The 22444-nt window shown below is 30.7% G+C and overlaps 2 protein-coding genes across 2 annotated transcripts; one reads left to right on the top strand and one right to left on the bottom strand.

The window, feature by feature from the left end:
* Nucleotides 1–1284: 1284 nt before the first annotated feature.
* Nucleotides 1285–6494, bottom strand: bub1bb (BUB1 mitotic checkpoint serine/threonine kinase Bb). The gene is made up of 9 exons (XM_051133778.1): nt 6356–6494; nt 5960–6114; nt 4266–4325; nt 4037–4181; nt 3762–3958; nt 3474–3652; nt 3210–3394; nt 2963–3060; nt 1285–1906 (listed from the first exon to the last, which is right to left on the bottom strand). Exons 2-9 carry the CDS (start codon nt 6097–6099, stop codon nt 1603–1605), a joined length of 1308 nt encoding a protein of 435 aa, XP_050989735.1. The 5' UTR covers nt 6100–6114; nt 6356–6494; the 3' UTR covers nt 1285–1602.
* Nucleotides 6495–6948: 454 nt separating this feature from the next.
* zfyve19 (zinc finger, FYVE domain containing 19) lies at nt 6949–21411 on the top strand. Its single transcript, XM_051133779.1, has 11 exons — nt 6949–7150; nt 7228–7349; nt 7424–7477; nt 7556–7719; nt 8940–9082; nt 9182–9287; nt 10770–10988; nt 12191–12267; nt 15532–15633; nt 15748–15929; nt 18794–21411. The coding sequence occupies exons 1-11, from the start codon at nt 7097–7099 to the stop codon at nt 18873–18875; spliced, it is 1305 nt and encodes a 434-aa protein (XP_050989736.1). The 5' UTR covers nt 6949–7096; the 3' UTR covers nt 18876–21411.
* Nucleotides 21412–22444: the final 1033 nt, after the last annotated feature.

Here is a 22444-nt window from a genome sequence, read left to right as displayed (position 1 = left end):
TTTATTCAACTTGAAATTTGAAGTTGTATAAGTAACAACATTATTATTATTATTATTATTATTATTATTGTTAAGTAACAACTTAGATATTTGTGTTTGCTAAACTTAACAGATGGGTAAGTAACCCAGCTGCCTTAAAATTTTAAGTTGATTCAACTCAAATATCTAAGTTGTCACTTAGTATAATTTAACATTTCAAGTTGAATAAACATTTTTTGAGTTGACTGAACTTAAAATTTTAAGGCAGCCAGGTTACAAATTATTTTAAGTTGACTCAACAAATTGTTTTTTACAGTGTAGGCTATATGACACAAACACAGAACAAAATTTCTAAAACAATTAAAATGGAACAGAAGATATAAAAACAACTAATTCAAAATAGTAATAAAAACTACATATTATCATTAATATATAATAATATATTAAAAATACTAACATAACAGAGGCAAAGGCGTTTTCAAACTAAAACCACTAACTAAAACCTTTTTTTTTTACTTACACGTTAACTGAAATACAATATTTATAATATAAAAGATTTAAAATATAAGCTGCCAAAGCAACATTTATATTTAGTTTAACTTCTGTAACTAAAATTGAAATAAAAAGTATAAAAACTATATAGACATATTATTAAAAAATAAATAAATAAATAAAATGACAGACACAGAAAAAGAATAAAAGGGAAACCAAAAATAAAAATAAATCAAAATATTAAAAACGACATATTATCATTAAAAACTATTTAACAAGGTTCGTAGAGCTACTGTAAAATGAAATTTCAGGACTTTTAAGGATTTTCAAAGACTCATTTTGTGACACAATGGTTTAACTGATTCGGAGTTTCGAAAAGCTCCGTTTCAGTGATGCTACGTGCTTTTTAAAATTGTTACAAGTGATGTTAAAATTGAAAATGAATGGCTCTTTTAACTTCATCTGGTTTTTGCTAGTGAATATTTCGCTTGAAATGAATGGAAAAAAAAAGTATACTATTTGCCAAAGCACCATTTCTCAATTTAATTTAGTTTAAGTACCTAAACATGAAAGAAAAATGAATAAAAATTCTATACATATTAAATAGCATATTACACTTAAGCGAATAAACCTACAGCATTTGTGTGATTAAAATGTGCCACGTTAGTGTTCTTATCTCGTTTTGATTACAAATTACATTTAGGTCTATGTAAATAAACTACTTTATCTTCTTCCAAGTAAACTCTGCTGATAGTGTGTGTGACAACACTGTAAGATGCAAATGCCGTTCCTGAAGTCAAAGTACAAAAGCAGTTTGATATGGAATTGTTGCGTTTATTGAAGCATTATCACATACAAACAAATGACAAAATAATGCCTATGCATAAATGCTACTCTTGCAATATAAAAAAAACCCTCAAAATAATGTGGTGTTACAAAAAGTATGTATATACAAAAGAAATAAAAGTATGTACAAAAGCACAGTTTACAGTTATACACAAACACAGACATCTACAACAAATAATGACAGTGTTTCAATGCTAGTAAGCAACCTACAGCTTTTCAGTCATTGAACTTTTTCAAGAGACAGAAAGCACTCTCTCTGTTTGAAACGCAGCCTGTCTGTCCGCTTCAGTTTGCATTGGATTCTACAGGTTTTCTGTCGTCTGTGGCGCCGCTGCCGGTCTGTAGTTTGCGAGCCTGTTGCTGTCGGTAGCGCTCGGCCCGCAGCTCCTCGAAGGAGAACTCTGTGGCTCCGCTGTCGAGCAGCTCTTTGCAGTACATGCTCTGCTCTCGTATCTTCCCGTCCTCCTGCGTCTGGAGCTGCATCATCTGCTGTCGCTCCTGCAGCATCTTCAGCGGCGTCTGCTCCGGCCTGCAGGGCTTCCTGGCCGACAGCACCGAGTTCACCGCCGGGTTGATTTTACATGGAGTCCTGGAGGAAAAAATTACAGAAGTGAGGTGAGTACATTGAAAGCCAAACATGTCAGTGCACATTAGTGCTCTTCAGTTTCAGAAGACATTTAGTGATCATTTGAAGTCAACATGAAATCAAAGGTCATCCTATACTCGAAAATATCTAAAACAGAAATAAACATTAACAAAAACTATACAGACATAAAAAAAAAAAAAAAAAAAAAAAAAAAAAAAAGTTTATTTAGTATAATTTCAAGTACTAAAATAACTAAAACTGAAATAATTAATATATATTAATATATATAAAGGTATATTTTTAAAAAATTAAAAACGTAAACAAACTAAAAAATACACAACAAAATTACTAAAAACTTTAAAAATAAAATGCAAACAAATTATAAAAATAAAAGCTAATTACAAAATATTAATTAAAACTATATATATATATATATATATATAAAATAAATAACATAATACACCAGTGATGCTAATAGAAAACTGGCACAGGTGTTTTTAAAACTAAAACCATTAAAAACCATTTTCTTTTTCCATTTACTTGAAATAAAATAAACAGTAACTGAAAAAACAAATATTTAAAAATATTAAAAATTTCTCAAATTAAAGTTAGTTGTTAAGGCAACATTTCTCATTATTATTTATATAAAAATAGAAACCAATTCAAAATACAAAATATATTAAAATTCAATCTTTTAGATACTCACCCTGAAGTTTAAAAGACATCTAGTATAACATAGTATATAAGTATATATAGAATATATAAAAGACCAAATTTATACTGTGAAAAATGTGTTATAAATGTGTCTAACATAAAACTTGGAAAATATTTAGTTATAGTACTTTTTTTTAAAAATGAAATTCAACTAAATTAAACATTTTAAATTAATATTAAACAATTATTTTAGTTGTTTTTACTTATTTATAATAAATTATTTATTTATTTATTTTTACAGTAAATAAACTGCCTTCATTAGTTATTATAAAGCAACAAAAACAATCTTCCATGTGCTGAGAGACTTGACATGCATAATATCACAAATCTTCTGATCACACTCACACAGCGGGAGGCTGGACGTCGTCTTCCACAAACGGCTGGAAACTGGGTTTAGGAGGTGGAACAGCAACACTGAGGCCCGATCTGGACTTCAGAGGCATCTGGAATTACAAACAAACAACATTTAGCACATAATGGATGTTGATCTGTCAGATAACAACCTCCGTTGTCCTTCAAACACCTCCAGACACAAAACTAGTCTGGTAACTGGTTAAACGGGTAACATTAGCATACAGCTCAACACTCGTACCTTCACGTTGGTCCATTTCTCAGCTTTCTGTTCGTTTTCTTTAGCTCTGGCAATAGGCGGCGCCGTCCAGATCTCAAATTTGGGCTCCTGCGGCTCAGTTTCAGGAGCTTTATTCTCATCAAAAATCATGAGGCGACCGTTCTGTTTGGGGCCCAGCGGCTGTTTAAACTGGAGCCCGCGAGCATCTGTGTCAGAAAACAACATTTTGATTGCACCGCATACCTGTTTTTACTACTTTATACACAGAATTTAGCTTCTACTCACATCCAGCCGAAGCGTTCACTCGGTTGATGGGAACCACGGCTTTTTTCTTCCCTTTGGCTTTGAGCTCAGCCAGCGAGGATCGCTGAGGCTCTGCAGGTCCTACATCTTCATCATCATCATCATCCTGTTGATCTGTCATGGATGACATCATCTGTCTGCAGGCTCGTGCCTGCAAAGCTCTGCAGATCACATTTCGTGACATTTTAAACATTTCTGTGTTTTATTCAAAGACTCAAACTGAGGAAAAATGTCTTTAAATATCCAAAAATGTATTGGAAGCTTGCTAACCTGTGAAACACATGTAGTTTCTCAACAGGTTCTGCTCCACACTTGAGCCCGTCCTGAAAGACACTGTCAGCCATCTTTATATTTCCTCGCTTTTCGTACTCTTCAGACCAGGCGATGTAAAGAGCGGCTTGCATGGTTCCGATTCCTTGAGCTTGCATGTAACGGTAGACGTCCATCGGGTCAGAACAGCCCTCCGCCTGCAAGAAAACAGAAACACATGCATTTAGAACGCTGTAATGCCATCTGAATACTCATCTAGAAGGTTTGTGACTTACAAACTCGATCCAGAGCTCAATGTAGCGAACGTCATCGTGATATTTCTTGTCAGCTGTAAAGCGCGTAACAGTTCGTTCAAGAAGCACTGATAAATTACTCTCCTTTCCACCTTGTGGAAATGTCTGCTTTGTCCATTTTATGTACCTGCATTTAAAAAAAGATGAATTTTGCATGTTTTGCATGTCAGAAGTTAACATGCATTGCATGTGTCATCATATTAATCCATACCTGACCCAAACATCTAGTGGATCGTCTCCATCATACAGCCGCAGCTCAGACTCAAACGCTCTACAAAAAGACAGATGGTATTAATGAATTGTTCTGGAACAGGTCTATACAGGTGCTGGTCATATAATTAGAATATCTTCAAAAAGTTGATTTATTTCACTAATTCCATTCAAGAAGTGAAACTTCTATAATGTATACATTCATCCCACACAGACTGATATATTTCAAGTGTTTATTTCTTTTCATTTTGATGATTATAACTGACAACTAATGAAAACCCCAAATACAGTCTCTCAGAAAATTAGAATATTGTGAAAAGGTTCAGTATTGAACACACCTGGTGCCACACTCTAATCAGCTAATGAACTCAAAACACCTGCAAAGGCCTTTAAATGGTCTCTTAGTCTAGTTCTGTAGGCGACACAATCATGGGGAAGACTGCTGATTTGACAGTTGTCCAAAAGACGACCATTGACACCTTGCACGAGGAGGGCAAGACACAAAAGGTCATTGCAAAAGAGGCTGGCTGTTCACAGAGCTCCATGTCCAAGCACATTAATAGAGAGGCGAAGGGAAGGAAAAGATGTGGTAGAAAAAAAAGTGTACAAGCAATAGGGATAACCGCACCCTGGAGAGAATTGTGAAACAAAACCATTCAAAAATTCACAAAGAGTGGACTGCAGCTGGAGTCAGTGCTTCAAGAACCGCTACGCACAGACGTCTGCAAGACATGGGTTTCAGCTGTCGCATTCCTTGTGTCAAGCCACTCTTGAACAACAGACGGCGTCAGAAGCGTCTCGCCTGGGCTAAAGACAAAAAGGACTGGACTGCTGCTGAGTGGTCCAAAGTTATGTTCTCTGATGAAAGTAAATTTTGCATTTCCTTTGGAAATCAGGGTCCCAGAGTCTGGAGGAAGAGAGGAGAGGCACAGAATCCACGTTGCTTGAGGTCCAGTGTAAAGTTTCCACAGTCAGTGATGGTTTGGGGTGCTGTGTTTTCTGAGGTCCAAGGTCAACGCAGCTGTATACCAGGACGTTTTAGAGCACTTCGTGCTTCCTGCTGCTGACAACCTTTATGGAGATGCAGATTTCATTTTCCAACAGGACTTGGCACCTGCACACAGTGCCAAAGCTACCAGTACCTGGTTTAAGGACAATGGTATCCCTGTTCTTAATTGGCCAGCAAACTCGCCTGACCTTAACCCCATAGAAAATCTGTGGGGTATTGTGAAGAGGAAGATGCGATATGCCAGACCCAACAATGCAGAAGAGCTGAAGGCCACTATCAGAGCAACCTGTGCTCTCATAACACCTGAGCAGTGCCACAGACTGATCGACTCCACGCCACACCGCATTGCTGCAGTAATTCAGGCAAAAGAAGCCCCAACTAAGTATTGAGTGCTGTACATGCTCATACTTTTCAGTTGGCCAAGATTTCTAAAAATCCTTTCTTTGTATTGGTCTTAAGTAATATTCTAATTTTCTGAGATACTGAATTTGGGGTTTTCATTAGCTGTCAGTTATAATCATCAAAATGAAAAGAAATAAACACTTGAAATACATCAGTCTGTGTGGAATGAATGTATACATTATACAAGTTTCACTTCTTGAATGGAATTAGTGAAATAAATCAACTTTTTGAAGATATTCTAATTATATGACCAGCACCTGTAGTTTTATTAAAACATCACTCACTGTTTTTGTTGATTGAGGGCTGTGTGGTTTCCCTCCTGCTGCTGACACAGAGCCTGGTGCAGGGCCGATACAGAACGGCCTTGCCTTAAAGGCTGGATATTTTCTTTACACAACTCCCATTCGGCATCACACTCTGCCATGGCTGGAGATCTGATCTGGAAGAACAATAACAGATACATACATATGATCATGCATGGTAAGGTACTCCATGGTAAGTACAATGTCCTAAAAAAGCATCTAATCAAAGCTCCTGAAGAGACAAAGCAGTAAATAATGGAAAAACACACTAAAAGAGACAATAAACACATGTGATCATGTGATGCTAAGTTACACACAGCTAAGTCTGTCTGCAACACAAAACACATCTGTGCAGGACAGAAAAATAATAGAACTTACATTTCCCCACCAGAAATCTCCTTTATATGTTTCTCTTCTTCAATCCACGCTTGTTTACAAAGCAAAAATGCCCAAATATTTGATATATTTCTTGATTTTGTAAGCTTGTGTCTCTTCGTGTTCACGTTGACGGAGCAAAAGAGATTTGAACAAAAACCGGAAGCGCGCCAAAGTGATTCTGATTGGGCGAACCGTTCACGTGACCACGCGACAGCCATTCAGAGCTTCTCTAAAATAACAACAGGCTATTATTATAATTATTGTTTAAAAAACACACAAGTGTTTATATTTCTAATATGTTATAATAGCGATATTATTTTTGACCGTTATTTTTGTACGTTATAAATTCTGACAATGCGCAAGGCCGTCATGTTGCATGCTGGGAAAACGAGTTTTTCTTGAACGTTTCAACGTAAATACTTTTAAATCTTCCATTCATGATTGATCTTAAGGTAATTTTAGGAAACTACTCTAATGCCTAATGTCTTTTACACTATTCCGCATATATTGATGATTTTTTTAAACTTCTGTAGTTTTCATTGCTGCAAGTGAGAAAACTACATTTCCCAGATCCCAGTTCTCATAGCGCTTCCTGTGTTTACATGCTCTGATTCAAGGGAAGCGTCATTGATAGAGTGCATCAGACTAAATGTATGCTTTTAATTCTTACTGTCTTGAGCATTTAAAGTGTCACACTGGCAAAGCCAGATCTGTTTTTGTGTTTCCCTGAAGAAGCTCATTATGGATAATCGCTGTTATGGCTGTGCATCGAAGTTCAGTCTCTTCAGAAAAGAGGTTAGCGGATATAAATGCAGGTTATTTCACCACATACTTCAAATGAAAGCGTTTGACTCGGTTTTGTGTTCTTTCAGTTGGGTTGTAAAAGCTGTGGTCATTCTTTCTGCTCTGGGTGTCTGACATTCAATGCCGTGGTGCCAAAATATGGAAATAGCCAGCAGAAAGTCTGCAAACAGTGTTTTGGAAACCTAACAAGGTCTGGAAGGCAAACACAGTTTATATTCTGAGTTTATATTTATTAATGCACAACTGACTGGTGTTTTTGTGCAGTTCAGGCAACCAGAATGATGCTGGTAGATGGTCCCCACCTGAAAACTACAAAAAGTAAGAACCTCTTAAGCATCACATGTAAAATACATCTATATGCCGGTGGAATACAACTAATTTTGTGGCGTCTTACAGGCGAGTTGCTGCTCTTGAAGCCAAACAAGCTCAGCAGAATCAGCCTTCCAGACCTGCAGGAGGAAAAAGCAGCAGTGTGAGTCTGGTTTCAACCAGAGGACTCAGTAAAGAGGACCAGATCATCGCAGAACGACTCAACAAGCTGAAAGAGGAAACCAAGCCAAGTAAGGGCTTGATTGTTTATGTCTTTGCTCAGTGTAAACTATACAACTAAATCAAATTTTATCTGCATGCATAGATAGACTATATAGCAAATTTTATCTGCTTAAATGTTTATAGGTCATAAAATGTGAACTATATAATCATCCAGCTCTAATCTGCCAAATGCAATTAAGATGCATGAAGATATTAAGATATTATAAACATTAACATCTTTATTTTCAGCTGCTTGGAAACATTTTGAGACATATTGCTTGATGTGCAGTTGCATTCAAGATATCTGAGAACCAGAGATGATGTTTTTTATTTTGTGTAAATTATCTTTAAACCATATTCCTGTAGAGGTGATTCCTCAAAGGCTCAATGTTTTATTTTTACATTAAAGAATGCAATAATGCAGTGTAAAAAATATATAAATAAATGTTAAATTATATGTTTAATATTAATTAATTAATTAGAAAAATAAATAAATAGAAAAAAACTGATTGAAGTAAATAAATAAATAATTAAAAATAAAATAAAATAAGACTATAAATATAATAATGTAAATGAATTTTGAAGTATTGAAATATCGAATGAAGTATTTTCCAAATTATATTTATAATATTAATTTACAATTTCTTTTTTTTTTTTTACTGGCTACAGTTTTTCCCCTTCACGCTTTGGCTAAGCAGAAATATTATTTTTATAAAATTATTATCTTAAAAAAAATTATAATTATATTCAATAATAACAATAATAGTAATAGCAATGGTAATTATAGTTTAAAAAAAATTATTTGAAATAAAATGAATTTAACTGAAATAAAATGCAGTAAAAAGAAACTTAAACTTATTTTATTTCAGCTACATTTCTCATTTTCAATTAGTTTAAATTGATAACAAATTATTAAAAATGGTATAAATATTATATAATATAACTAAATAAAAAATAATAAACATTCAATTTTTAAAAAATAAAAATTACATTTTAATAACTATATAGATATGATTATGAAAAATAAAAAAAATGACTAAAACTTTCATTAAAATGAACACAGAAATAAAATATAATTTAAAAACTAATAAAAACAGAATGTCAGTGATACTAAAATAACACTGGTAAAACTTTATTTAGCAATATTATAAACATATTAATCTAATGATAATACTAATAAATGTATATAGTATAGCACATTTAAAAGTTGCTAAAAGTTGACCTGATGTGTGTCTCTTTGTCCTATCAGAGTCAATACCGTCAGAGAAGGAGCTGGAGTCTCGTCTCGCTGCCTTAAAAGCCCCGATTCAGCCCGTGCCATCAGCCAAAGACATGGAGGAGCGTTTGGCTGCCTTACAGGGACGACCGTCGCCTTCTCAAGCCCCACAGCCTGTAATTACAATATCAACTTTACCTTGACATGTTATTGGAAACAATTTCTCCATGAATGACACAGCAATGTGCTTTTATGTGGATGTTTAATGTGTGCAGGTTCATCAGCCGCCCGACGGCAGGACTCAGACAGAGCAGACCAATGATTTGATCACACAGATGACAGAGGAAGTTGCTATTGATAACCAGCAGGCATCTTCAGAGGGTACTTTCACCATTTATGATTGTCTAATTTATTTTCAGATGTGATGTTTAATATCCTCCTGATTTAGTTTTATAATCAATAATTGCAGTTAATCATGCATTGCAGTTTCATAGTGAATATTAAAGTTGATTTCAGGGCACAAGATAAATGATAAATCATCTCGGTTTTATTGTTCAGTGAACATTAAACAGTTTTATAAAGCAATAAGCATCACAAATCCATATGTTATGATGATTTTACAGTGGTTAAGGCAAGACACTACAAACAAAATCATTGTTTTTGGGCTGTTTTGCTCATTCAAAAGTATGGGAAAAGAAAGAATCCAAAATAGGAATTGAAGTGTTTATTTTATTGCACTTCATCTATTGCATCTGTAAATTTCAATTGCGATTTATATGTTTATAGGCTGTTTTTTTTTTTTTTTTTTTTTTTTTTTTTTTTTTTTTTTTCCTCCACTTCATCAGCATTTTATTTTTAATTTATTTTATTTTGTTTTATTTTATTCCTATCTATATTCTGAGGTTTTTACAGTCGGGTTTTGTTCATATATCATATAACATTTTATTATCATATATATATATATATATATATATATATATATATATATATATATATATATATATATATATCATAATACCATATTACACATTTTTATAATAATTATATATATAATTATATATAATAATTTATTATATATAAATAAGATGTACACTAAATATTTAACATTGGATTAAAATAAATGACATTAAAATTGAATAAAATGAATAATTATTAGATTAAAATCATTTAACAAACAAAGTAAATAATACATTTAACAGTTCTTTACCAAAGTGAGTAGAAAAAAATATAATGTGACTAAAACATAAATATTTTACAAATAATATTTTGGCATATTTATAATTTTACTTTATAATGTTGTTAAAGGGCTACAGTTTTTTCCCATTCATGCTGTGGCTGAGCAGAAATAATAAAAAAAGTATTATCTTAATAAAATTATCTTAAAATATTATATAAGTTATATACATATTATATAACTAATAATAGAAGTAATAGCTAGGGTTATTTTACTTAACTAAAACGTTTTCACTTGAAATATAACTTTAACTGAAAAATAAAATAAAATAAAATAAAGAAACTTAAACTCATTTTAGGGGATTGTTCCTGTTTTTATTCCTAAAACATGGTGATTTTTTTTTGTTCTGCTGTTTGTTGACAGTATTTTCTGATTTGTGAAGTGAGAAAAAAGAAATCCAAAATCCCCTCTGTAAAAATCTTTATGTCAACACGAAAGAATTTTGAGCTTGGCTTAATACAATGTTTAAATTTTTTTTTTTCTGGAAATATATGTGCATATTTAATGAGTCTAATATCTAATTTGCATATTTAAACATAACATTCCAAAAAAACTGTAATGCAACACATTTGCATTAATGCATTGGGGAAAGTATGATGATATTTCTCAACATCCTCTGAATTTCTCAGATACAGACGGACCGTTAAACGATCTTAATAAACAAGAGGGCGGGGGCATAAATGAGAACGTGGATGACGGAGAGATGTCAGTCAAACAGCTGGAGGCGGAGAAGAGTCGTGTGCTGGAGGAGGCCATGCAGGAGCTGAAGAAAGACAAACACGACCAGCACCAGATGCTGGAAATGGCCAAGAGACTGGCTTTACTGCAGGGACGGGATCCTGAGCAGGGTACATTCACATCCGGCCAGCTTTAGCGCTCACAGGTTGAAGTCTGACATTATTAACTAGAAATATAATGAATGAGATTGCAAGGATGTCAGGTCTGTAATCATCATCCATTAGGTTGAGTGCAAGTCAGCATGAAATCAATTTTTTTTTTTATGGTGTTTGCTTTATAAAATTCAACATACTAAATCATAACAATGAGATTGATGAGTGATGAAAATATCACATACTAAGTCAGAGTGTCAGAGTATGAGATCAGTAGTAATAATTATGACATAAAAGTTAAATTAAGACATCCAAAGTCATAATTATGACATAAAAGTAAAAAATTGACTACTAAGTCATAATTATGAGATCAACATTATGACATAAAAACTCAAAATTCTGAATACTAAGTCAATAATATAAATAGTCATAATTATGACATAAAAATAAACAATTATATTAAATCAAATTATGAAATAAAAAAAATATTAAGCCCACTATGAGATAAATAGTCATAATTATGTTATAAAAGTAAAAATTGACATAATAAGTCATAACTATGAGATAAATAGTCATAATTATGGTGTAAATATATAAATAATAATTTATAATATAAATAGTCCTAATTGTGACAAAAAAATTATGGTGTTTGCTTTCTTAAAGTTGTCTTTGCTTGGTGTTTTTGTCCAAAATAACTACTGAACAAGAAAAAAAGTTAAAAAAAAAAAAATCTCTCTCTCTCTCTCTCTCTCTCTCTCTCTCTCTCTCTCTATATATATATATATATATATATATATATATATATATCTTAAGACATTAAAAATATATAATGGGAAAAAATTATATATTTTTTAATAAATCATTTGCAAAAAGTAACATGCATCATAAAACTAAATGGTCTCAATTTTAATTTTACGCCAACTTTATGCCTAAATGCATGTTCTTGGTCTAAAGGAAAGTCTAAAAGTGAGTGATTTATTTGTGCGTGCTAAAAAATAGTAATCATGTTTTCCTCACAGTCAAAATCTAATAACTTTCTCCATCTTTGACCTAAGTTTTCTGATTACGTTTTTATCCAATCTAGATAAAAAATAAACCTTTGTTCCACTGAATATTCTCTCAGATTAATGTTACATAATAGTAGTTAGATGCATTGTGAGTGTGCTTCATGTTGCCTTTAAGTAGATGCATAATACAGCAATGTTTCTGTGTTTGTTCAGTCAGACTGACGGATTTCCAGCAGCCTGACAGTGATGAGGAGACGGAGGAAGAGGCCATCAGCAGGGTGCTGAAACAGGTCTGTGATATTTATAATATCAAAACAAGACGTCCTACAAATAGTCTTTGTCTGTGATGTCTGTGGATCCATCTAGAAATCACAAAAGACATCTTTACACCATTGTGCAGTAAGTCATTGCGGAAATGAAAATATATTACCAGTCAAACGTTTGGACGCACTGAACTCAATTTATAAATTGTCTCCTGATCTTGAAAACCTTTTGATCTTGAGCAGTAAATGTGCAGACAAGTATGTATGAATTGCAATTTTTTAATGTCCAGATTTAGCAGAGCTAGAAACTCAAATAGAAGAGTTTTCATTTGTCACTACATGACTCTAACATACTTTAAGATAAAAATGTCAAAATTGTGAAATAATGTCAAAATTATGAGATACCAAAGGATAAAATTCAATTATGAGGTCAATAGTAATAATTATGACATAGAAGTAAAAAATAAAAAAAGACATCCTAATTATGTCATAAAAGTAAATAATTCAAACATACAAAATCATAATTATGAAATTAAAGTAAGAAATTGACTACTAAGTCATAATTATGAGATCATGATATGAGTCAACATTATGACATAAAAACTCTATTATGAAATACTATGTCAACTATAATATAAATAGTCCTAATTATGGCATAAAAATAGACAGTTATAACATATTCAGTCACAATTATGAAATACTAAGTCAAGAATAATATAAATGGTCATAATTATGGGGTAAAATTCAACATACTAAATCATAAAAATGAGATTGAGTGATGAAAATATCACATACTAAGTCAATTATGAGATCAGTAGTAATACTTATGACATAAAATACATCCTCAGTCATAATTATGACATAAAAGTAAAAAAATTCACTACTAGGTCATAATTATGAGATAAATAGTCAACATTATGACATAAAAACTCACAATTATGAATACTAAGTCAACTATAATATAAATAGTCATAATTATGACATAAAAATAAACAATTATATTAAGTCAAATTTATGAAATACTAAGTCAACTATGAGATAAATAGTCATTATTATGGATAAAAGTAAAAATTGACATATTAAGTCATAACTATGAGATAAATGGTCAACATTATGACATAACTCAAATTTATGAAATATTAAGTCAACGATATATATAAATCTAATAATTCTAATTATGAAATAAAAATGAAAAAGTATAACATCAAGTCAAAATTATGAAATACTAAGTCGACTATTAGATAAATAGTTATTATTATGTTGTAAAAATGAGATATTATGACATAGTAAGTCATAATTTATGAGATAAATAATGTAAATATTCCTAATTGTGACATAAAAATAAACAATTAAAGCATCAAGTCAAAAATTATGAAATACTAAGTCAACTACGAGATAAATAGCCATAATTATGGCATAAAAATAAACAATAATAATATATATTGAGTCAAATTTATGAAATACTAAGTCAACTATAATATAAATAGTCTTAATTATAACATAAAAATAGACAATTATAACATATTAAGTCAAATTTATGAAATGCTAAGTCAAGTATAATATAAATGGTCATAATTATGGGGTAAAATTCAACATACTAAATCATAACAATGAGATTGATGAGTGATGAAAATATCACATACTAAGTATGTGAGATCAGTAGTAATAATTATGACATAAAAGTTAAATTAAGACATCCAAAGTCATAATTATGACATAAAGGTAAATAATAACAACATACAAAATCATAATTATGGCATAAAAGTAAAAAATTGACTACTAAGTCATAATTATGAGATCAACATTATGACATAAAAACTCACAATTATGAATACTAAGTCAACTATAATATAAATAGTCATAATTATGACATAAAAATAAATAATTATATTAAATTTATGAAATAAAAAAAATATTAAGCCCACTATGAAATAAATAGTCATAATTATGATATAAAAGTAAAAATTGACATAATAAGTCATAACTTTGAGATAAATAGTCATAATTATGGTGTAAAAATATAAATAATAATTTATAATATAAATAGTCCTAATTGTGACAAAAAAAATAAACAATTACAGCATAGAGTCAAAAATTATGAAATACTAAGTCAGCTATGAGATAAATAGTCATAATTATGGTGTAAAAATTAAGTATTATGACATACTAAGTCATAATTATGAGATAGAAAGTCGAAATTCTGACATAAAGTCAGCTACAAGATAAGTAGTCATAATTATGATATAAAAGTAAAAAATTACATACCAAGTCATAACTATGAGATAAATAGTCAACATTATGACATAATAACTCAACATTATGAAATACTAAGTCAACTATAATATAAATAGTCCTAATTATGGTATAAAAATAAACAGTTATAATATATTAAGTCAAATTTATGAAATACTAAGTCAACTATGAGATAAATAGTCATAATTATGGCGTAAAAATAAGGTATTATGACATAGTATGTCAGAATTTCGACTTTCTAGCTCATAATTCTGACTTAGTAAGTCAACAACGAGATAAGTAGTCATAATTATAATATAAAAGTTAAAATTTACATACCAAGTCATAACTATGAGATAAATAGTCAAATTTATGAAATAAGACTAAGTCAACTATAATATAAATAGTCCTAATTATGGCCTAAAAATGAGGTATTATGACATACTATGTCAGAATTCTGAGATAGATAGTTGAAATTATGAAATACTAAGTTAACTACTAGATAAGTAGTCATAATTATGATATAAAAGTACAAATGGACATACCAAGTCATAACTATGAGATAAATACTCAACATTATTACATAACAACACAACACAACACAAAATTACGTAAATAATTCAAACATACAAAATCATAATTATGAAATAAAAGTAAAAAATGTGATTATGAGATAGTCAACATTATGACATAAAAACTCAAAATTATGAAATACTAAGTCAACTGTAATATAAATAGTCTTAATTATGACATAAAAATAGACAATTATAACATTAAATCATCATTATGACATGAAAAGTCAAAGTTATGAAATAACTATGAGATAAATAGTCATAATTATGATATGAAAGAAAAAATAATTATGACATTAAATCATAATGACAAGAAAAGTTGATGTGAAACACTAAATCATGACTATGGTAGTGTAGGTTAGCCTATTATAACTTATTTTGGGCTGTGGCGCTTCCCATCACAACCACCAGAGGTCACTATTTAGACAGATCCATCAGAGCTCCATTTGAAGGCACCCTGTGTGTGTTTTTTGTGTCACTCATTCAGTTATCAGAGGAAGCAGCTATAGATGAGGCCAGCGGCTACAACATCCCACCAGAGCTCAGCGGCCCAATGAACAGAGAGAAAGACGCGTCCAGCAGGAAACCGGTAACAACCCTTCACATGTGCATCACACAAACACATGCTAACGACGGCCAGTGTGTGTCTTCAACAAAATAAACTTCTTCTGAATTGTGCTTTATTTATTCCTTTGTGTTCAAGCTCTCAGCGCCGCGGTCTAAATCAAAGCCAGCAGCTGCTGTCTCACAGATTCGGCGCTTAAATGATGAAGATAGTGATGGGGACGATGATGAAGAGCTGCCGTGGTGCTGCATCTGTAATCAGAACGCCACCATTCGCTGCCACACGTGTGAGCGGGATCTGTACTGCGCACGCTGCTTTAGGTACTCAATTCTCATGTTGTTTTTAGTAGTGGTTACTAAGATGAGCATCACTAGTACTAGTACAATTCTGAAATCATAATTATGAGCCATAATAGCCATTATTATAGGATGAAAAGATGAAAAAATAAGTCAGAATTATGAAATACTGAATCATAATTATGAGGAAAAAACACTGAAATTATGAGATACTAAGTTATAATTATCAGATGAATTTAAATATTAGGTAAAGTCATAATTATGACAAAAAATTGAAATTATAAAATGCTAGGTCATAATTATGAGATAAATAGCCATAATCATGGGATAAAAAGTTGAAATTATAACCTAAAAAATGATAATTATGAAATAAGTTTAAATTATGACATACTAAGTCATAATTATGAAGCAAAAAGTCATAATAAATCAAATAAAAATGTTAAAATCATAATTATGACAAAAAGTCCAAATTATTCGTTACTAAGTCATGATTATGAGATAAATGGCCATAATTATGGTATAAGAAGTGAAAGTTATGATCTGAAAAGTCAGAATTATGATATACTGTCATAATTATGAGATAAAAATGTAATTATGAGATACTAAGTCATAATTAACAATTGAATATGAGATACAAAGTTAAAATTATGCCAGAAAAGTCACAAAGTTTAAATTATGAAACGGTAAGTCATAATTATGAGATAAGAAGTCATAATTATGAATTATTAGATTGTAATTATGAGATAAATGGCCATAACAATGGTATAAAATGTCAAAGTTATGATATACGAAGTCATAACTATGACATATAAAGTTGAAATTATGACATGCTAAGTCATAGTTATCAAATAAAAAGTTGAAAAGTAATAATTATGACGAAAAAGTCAAAATTATTAAGTATTAAGTCATAATTATGAGATAAATGGCCATAATTATGGTATGAAAAGTCAAAGTTATGACCTGAAAAGTGATAATTATGAAATAAAAAGTCAAATTAAAAAGTTGAAAAGTCATAATTATGACAGAAAGTCAAATTATTAATTACAAGGTCATAATTATAAGATAAATGGCTATAACTGTGGTATTAAAAAGTCAAAATTATGATATAATAAGTCATAACTATGAAATATAAAGTCGAAATTATGACATGCTAAGTCATAATTATCAAATAAAAAGTCAAAATTATGACAAGTCAAAATGATTATGATCATTATGAGATAAAACATTAAAATTATGAGATACTAAGTCATAATTCTCAGATGAATTTGAATACGATCATTATGAAATAAAAAGTCAAAATGATGACATACTAAGTTGTAATTATGAGATAAGTCATAATTATCAAATAAAAAGTTTAAAAGTAATAATAATTAATAATTTTGTCATAATTAAGTCATAATTATGAGATAAATGGCCATAATTATGGTATAAAAAGTCAAAGTTATGATCTAAAAATTCAGAATTATGTTGAAAAAATGAGATGTTAAGTCATAATTATCGGATGAAGCTGAATATCAGTTACAAATATAATATAATTATCCCAGAAAAGTCAAGAAGTTTAAATTATGAAATACAAAGTCATAATTATGAGCTAAATAGCCATAATTAAGGGATAAAAAGTCAAAGTTATGACCTAAGAAGTGATAATTATGAAATAAAAAGTCGAAATGATGACATGCTAAAAATAATTATTAAATAAAAAGTAAAAAAGTCATAATTATGACAAAAAGTCAAAATTATTCATTAATAAGTCATAATTATGAGATAAATGGCTTTAATTGTGTATATAAAAAGTCAAAGGAATGACCTGAAAAGTGATAATTATGAAATAAAAAGCTGAAATTGACATACTAAGTCATAATTATTAAATAAAAAGTCGAAAAGTCATAATTATGAATTCCTAGATTATAATTATGAGATAAATGGCCATAATTATGGTATAAAAAGTCAAAGTTATGATCTAAAAATTCACAGTTATGTTGAAAAGTTGTAATTATGACAAAAAGTCACAATTACAATATACTGTCATAATTATAAGATAATAAATTTAAATAATGAGATGCTAAGTCATAATTATCGGATGAAGCTGAATATCAGATACAAATATAATATAATTATCCCAAAAAGTCAAGAAGTTTAAATTATGAAATACAAAGTCATAATTATGAGCTAAATAGCCATAATTAAGGGATAAAAAGTCAAAGTTATGACCTAAAAAGTGATAATTATGAAATAAAGTCAAAATTATTAATTAATAAGTCATAATTATGAGATAAATGGCCATAATTATGGTATAAAAATCCAAAATTATGATATATTAAGTCATAACTATGAAATATAAAGTCAAAATTATGACATGCCAAGTCATAATTATTAAATAAAAAGTCGAAAAGTCATAAGTATGGTATAAAAAGCCGAAGTTATGATATAAAATAAATGACCTCAAAAGCTGAAATCATGACATCAAAGGTTGGCAAATTGTAATTATGACAACATAATGGATAAATCAAGATTATGGTAAATCACATAAATTAAAATTGTCATAACTGTGTGAAATAAAGTCAAAATGATAACCTACTAAGTCATAATTATGAAATAAAAGTCATAATTATCAGATAAAAAGTCAAAGTTATGACCTAAATACTTATAATGCTTATGTATACAAGTCATAATGCTTATGACTCCATTCTAAATAGATTTTTCAGATTTCAGTTATGTCAGATTTAATCTTTTGACTCTCAGTTGAACCTTAGTCTGAATCTCAGCTCATTCAGGAATCATTCACTGGGTTTTTTCCATGAGATCTTGCCGAGTGAAATCCGCTGTGTTCTGACATACTGTACGTACAATATTAATTAGCGTCTTCTGTCTCTTTCATTGTGCCACAGGGAAGGTCACGACAAATACGACAGAAAAGAGCATCACACTTCCTCATACACGGCTCCTAAGAAAGGCAAGAAGAAAACCTGAACCTCCATGAGCAGCATATGGTTTAGGAGATTAACTTATTTAATTGTAGCCAGCAGAAAATAATAATGTCGCTTCAATGTGTTTCTGACAACACAGCAGCCTTAGACTCAAGATTGTTCAGTCTTAAATAATTGTATTGTCATGGTTGGGGGAATGAATAGACTCGAAGAAGCTTAAAGGGTTACTCCACCCCAAAATGAAAAATTTGTCATTAATCACTTACCCCCATGCCGTCCCAAACCCGTAAACGCTTCGTTCGACTTCGGAACACAATTTAAGATATTTTGGATAAAAGCCAGGAGGATTTTGACTGCCAGGTAACATTAAATACCACTGTCAAGACCCAAAAAAGTAAGAAAGGCATCGTCAAAATAGTCCATCTGCCATCAGTTGTATGCTTAGAAAATAAAAATAATGACTTTATCCAACAATTCCTCTCATCTGCATCACCTTAGCGCCATTTTGGATAACATCCCCTGTACGCAAACAGCGTACGTTTTCTCCGTTTATTTACACTTTGATTCAACCGAAAACAGCGTATCCGCGTGATGCAGCTGACGGAGAACAGCCTACGCTGTTTGCGTACAGACGATACTATCCAAAATGGCGCGATGGTGACGCGGAGGAGACGAATTGTTGAATAAAGTCGTTGTTTTTGTTTTCTTTGCGTACAAAAAGTATTTTTGTAGCTTCGTAAAATTATGGTTGAACCACTGATGGCTGATGGACTATTTTGACGACGTCTTTCATACTTTTCTGGGTCTTGACAGTGGTATTTAAATGGAAGTCAACGGGACAGTTTCAAACCTCCCGCTTTTCATCCAAAATATCTTAAATTGTGTTCCGAAGATGAACGAAGATTTTACGGGTTTGGAACGACTTGGGTAATTGATTAAAAGACACAATTTTCATTTTGGGTGGAGTGACGCTTTAAAGAAGAAGTTCCAGAACAACTATTTACAAATAATTTAACGTTACTCACTCCCTTGTCATCCAAGATGTTCATGTCTTTCTTTCTTCAGACGTAAAGAAATTATGTTTTTTGAGGAAAACATTTCAGCTTTTTTCTCCATATAATGGACTGATATGGTGCCCTGATTTTGAACTTACAAAATGCAGTTTAAATGCGGCTTCAAACGATCCCAAATGCGGTTGTAAACGATCCCAGCCGAGAAAGAAGGGTCTTTTCTAGCGCACCGATTGGTTATTTGAATAAAAATAATACAATTTATATACTTTTTAATGGCAAACGCTCGTCTTGTCTTACTCTGCCTGGACTGTTTTTGTTCCGGTTCATGACGGTTAGTGTATGTCGAAAAACTCCCATCTCATGTTCTCCCTCAACTTCAAAATCGTCCTATATCGTTGTTTTAGCTTTTTTGTTAAGGGTGTTTGATCTTCTTTGCATGTTCACTTTGCAAACACTGTGTCGGTACTTCTGCAGCGATGTAGGATGATTTTGAAATGATTTTTGAAGTTGAAAATACGATTGGCGTTTTTAGACATACCCTAACTGTCTTGAGTCAGAATACACAGAGTTCAGGGAGAGAAAGACAAAACGGGCATTTGAGATAAAAAAAAAAAAAAAGTATTTAAATTGTATTTTTTTTAAAAATAACCGATCGTTTCACTAGATAAGACCCTTCTTCCTCCACTGGGATTGTTTACAACCTCATCTGGGATCGTTTGAAGCCGCATTTAAACTGCATTTTGGAAGTTCAAAATCGGGGCACCGATGGAGAAAAATGCTGAAATGTTTTCCTCAAAAAACATAATTTCTTTACGACTGAAGAAAGAAAGACATGAACATCTTGGATGACAAGGGGGTGAGTACATTATGTGAATCTTTGTTTTAGAAGTGGACTTCTCCTTTAAGAAATGATTGGTTTGTGTTAGCTTTGAAGGGTCAGATTGTAATATGACGATGTGTAAAAATAAAACTGGACTTAAAACTTCCATAAAACACTTGGGCGGACAGCAAGTCATGCGCTCTAGAAAACTAGTTATTGTTTTATTGTTTTACCTGCGTCTGATCTGTATTTTGGCCGTTCGTGTTTTGCATTATATCCGTTGTAAACGTGCTCTCATTCATTTACACACTAATCTCTAACTGCATTATAATGAATGCATTCATAATGAATGCATGAATTATGAATTCATAATAAACACTCACACTTCATAGTTTTATTTGTTATGGGTTTCTCTTTCTCCGGAATCTGATCTGGAATCAGCTTGTTTTCTTTATGTTTTCAGTAGAAGTTGTTCTGAGCAGCTCTTTACGTGGCATCTTCTCTTTGTTGGCATTTTCATGTTGTCATGAATAATTCAAAGGCGAGTATTGAGGGTGAGCAGAGCGCTGTCAGAGATGTATGACAGGAAGTCCAGTGCATTAGTGTTCAATACTGGCATTTAAGATGCTACATGACTCTATCACCTTGTACTTGCTGCATTTTTGTGGGTGATTTATCTGTTGCCATCAGCATTGGTAGAGATAACAAAAAGACAAAATTAAAAATAAATGGAAAAATTGAATGTACTAATTGTGTTGTGTGTGAGTAAGATCATCAGCACATCAGCTTGTTTACTGTGTTGGCATTTTATGACATTATTTATGTGTGTGTGTTTGTGTGCTTTATTTTATTTAGAGCATTACACCTATATTTTATAAATTGATTTAATTTTACTTTATTTTATTTTTAGCATTACACGTGTATTTTTTTGTTGTTGTTGTTTTATTTTTGCTTTATTTTATTTAGAACATTACAGCTGTTTTATTATTTTATTTTTATTTTATATTACTTTCACTTTATTTTGAGCATTGCGCTTGCATTTTATTTTACTCTTACCTTTTTATTATGTTTTACTTTATTTAATTTAGAGGAGTATTTTTTTATTTTATTTCATTTTATTATTTTTTTTATTATTAAGAGCATAACACATGCATTTTATTTTATTATTTTATTTTATTTTATTTTATTTTTTGAGCATTACACTTGTAATTTTATTTTTGGTTTTATTTGTGTTTTTTGCTTTATTTTATTTAGCACATTACACCTGTATTTTAGTATTTTATTTTATTTTTATTTTGTATTGCTTTTGCTTTATTTTGAGCATTACACTTGTATTTTATTTTACTTTTACCTTTTTCTTTTATTTTACCTTATTTAATTCAGTATTTTGTGTTATTTCATTTTTTAAGAATTTTGCACCTTTTGTTTTATTTTATTTTATTAAGAGCATTGCACCTGTATTTTATTTAATTATTTTATTTTAGTTTGTTTTTTGAGCATTAGTTGTATTTTTATTTTTTATTTTATTTGTATTTTTGCTTTATTTTATTTACAGCATTACACCTGTGTTTTATTATATTATTTTATTTTACTTCATTTTATTTTGAGCATTACACTTGTATTTTTATTTTATTTATTTATTTTTGCTTTATTTTATTTAGAACATTACATTACTGTATTTTATTTTTTTTTATTTTATTTTTACTTTATATTGCTTTTACTTTATTTTGAGCCTTACACTTGTATTTTTTACTTTCACCTTTTTATTTTATTTTACTT

Source organism: Labeo rohita, chromosome 17 (genome assembly GCF_022985175.1).
Source record: "Labeo rohita strain BAU-BD-2019 chromosome 17, IGBB_LRoh.1.0, whole genome shotgun sequence".
Lineage (NCBI taxonomy): Eukaryota > Metazoa > Chordata > Actinopteri > Cypriniformes > Cyprinidae > Labeo > Labeo rohita.
The sequence above is the reverse complement of the archived record's forward strand: the minus strand, read 5'-3'. Positions and strand labels throughout refer to the sequence as shown.

Bases quoted from the DNA above. Each gene is read 5' to 3' on its own strand.
- bub1bb (XM_051133778.1), bottom strand. From the start codon at position 6,099: ATGGCAGAGTGTGATGCCGAATGGGAGTTGTGTAAAGAAAATATCCAG. The intron at 4,182-4,265 runs GTATGGATTAAT...TTTTAAATGCAG, and splicing joins CCACTAGATGTTTGGGTCAG to GTACATAAAATGGACAAAGC. The intron at 3,959-4,036 runs GTAAGTCACAAA...GTTTTCTTGCAG, and splicing joins TTGAGCTCTGGATCGAGTTT to GCGGAGGGCTGTTCTGACCC.
- zfyve19 (XM_051133779.1), top strand. From the start codon at position 7,097: ATGGATAATCGCTGTTATGGCTGTGCATCGAAGTTCAGTCTCTTCAGA. The intron at 7,350-7,423 runs GTCTGGAAGGCA...GTTTTTGTGCAG, and splicing joins TGTTTTGGAAACCTAACAAG to TTCAGGCAACCAGAATGATG. The intron at 7,720-8,939 runs GTAAGGGCTTGA...TTGTCCTATCAG, and splicing joins GAAAGAGGAAACCAAGCCAA to AGTCAATACCGTCAGAGAAG.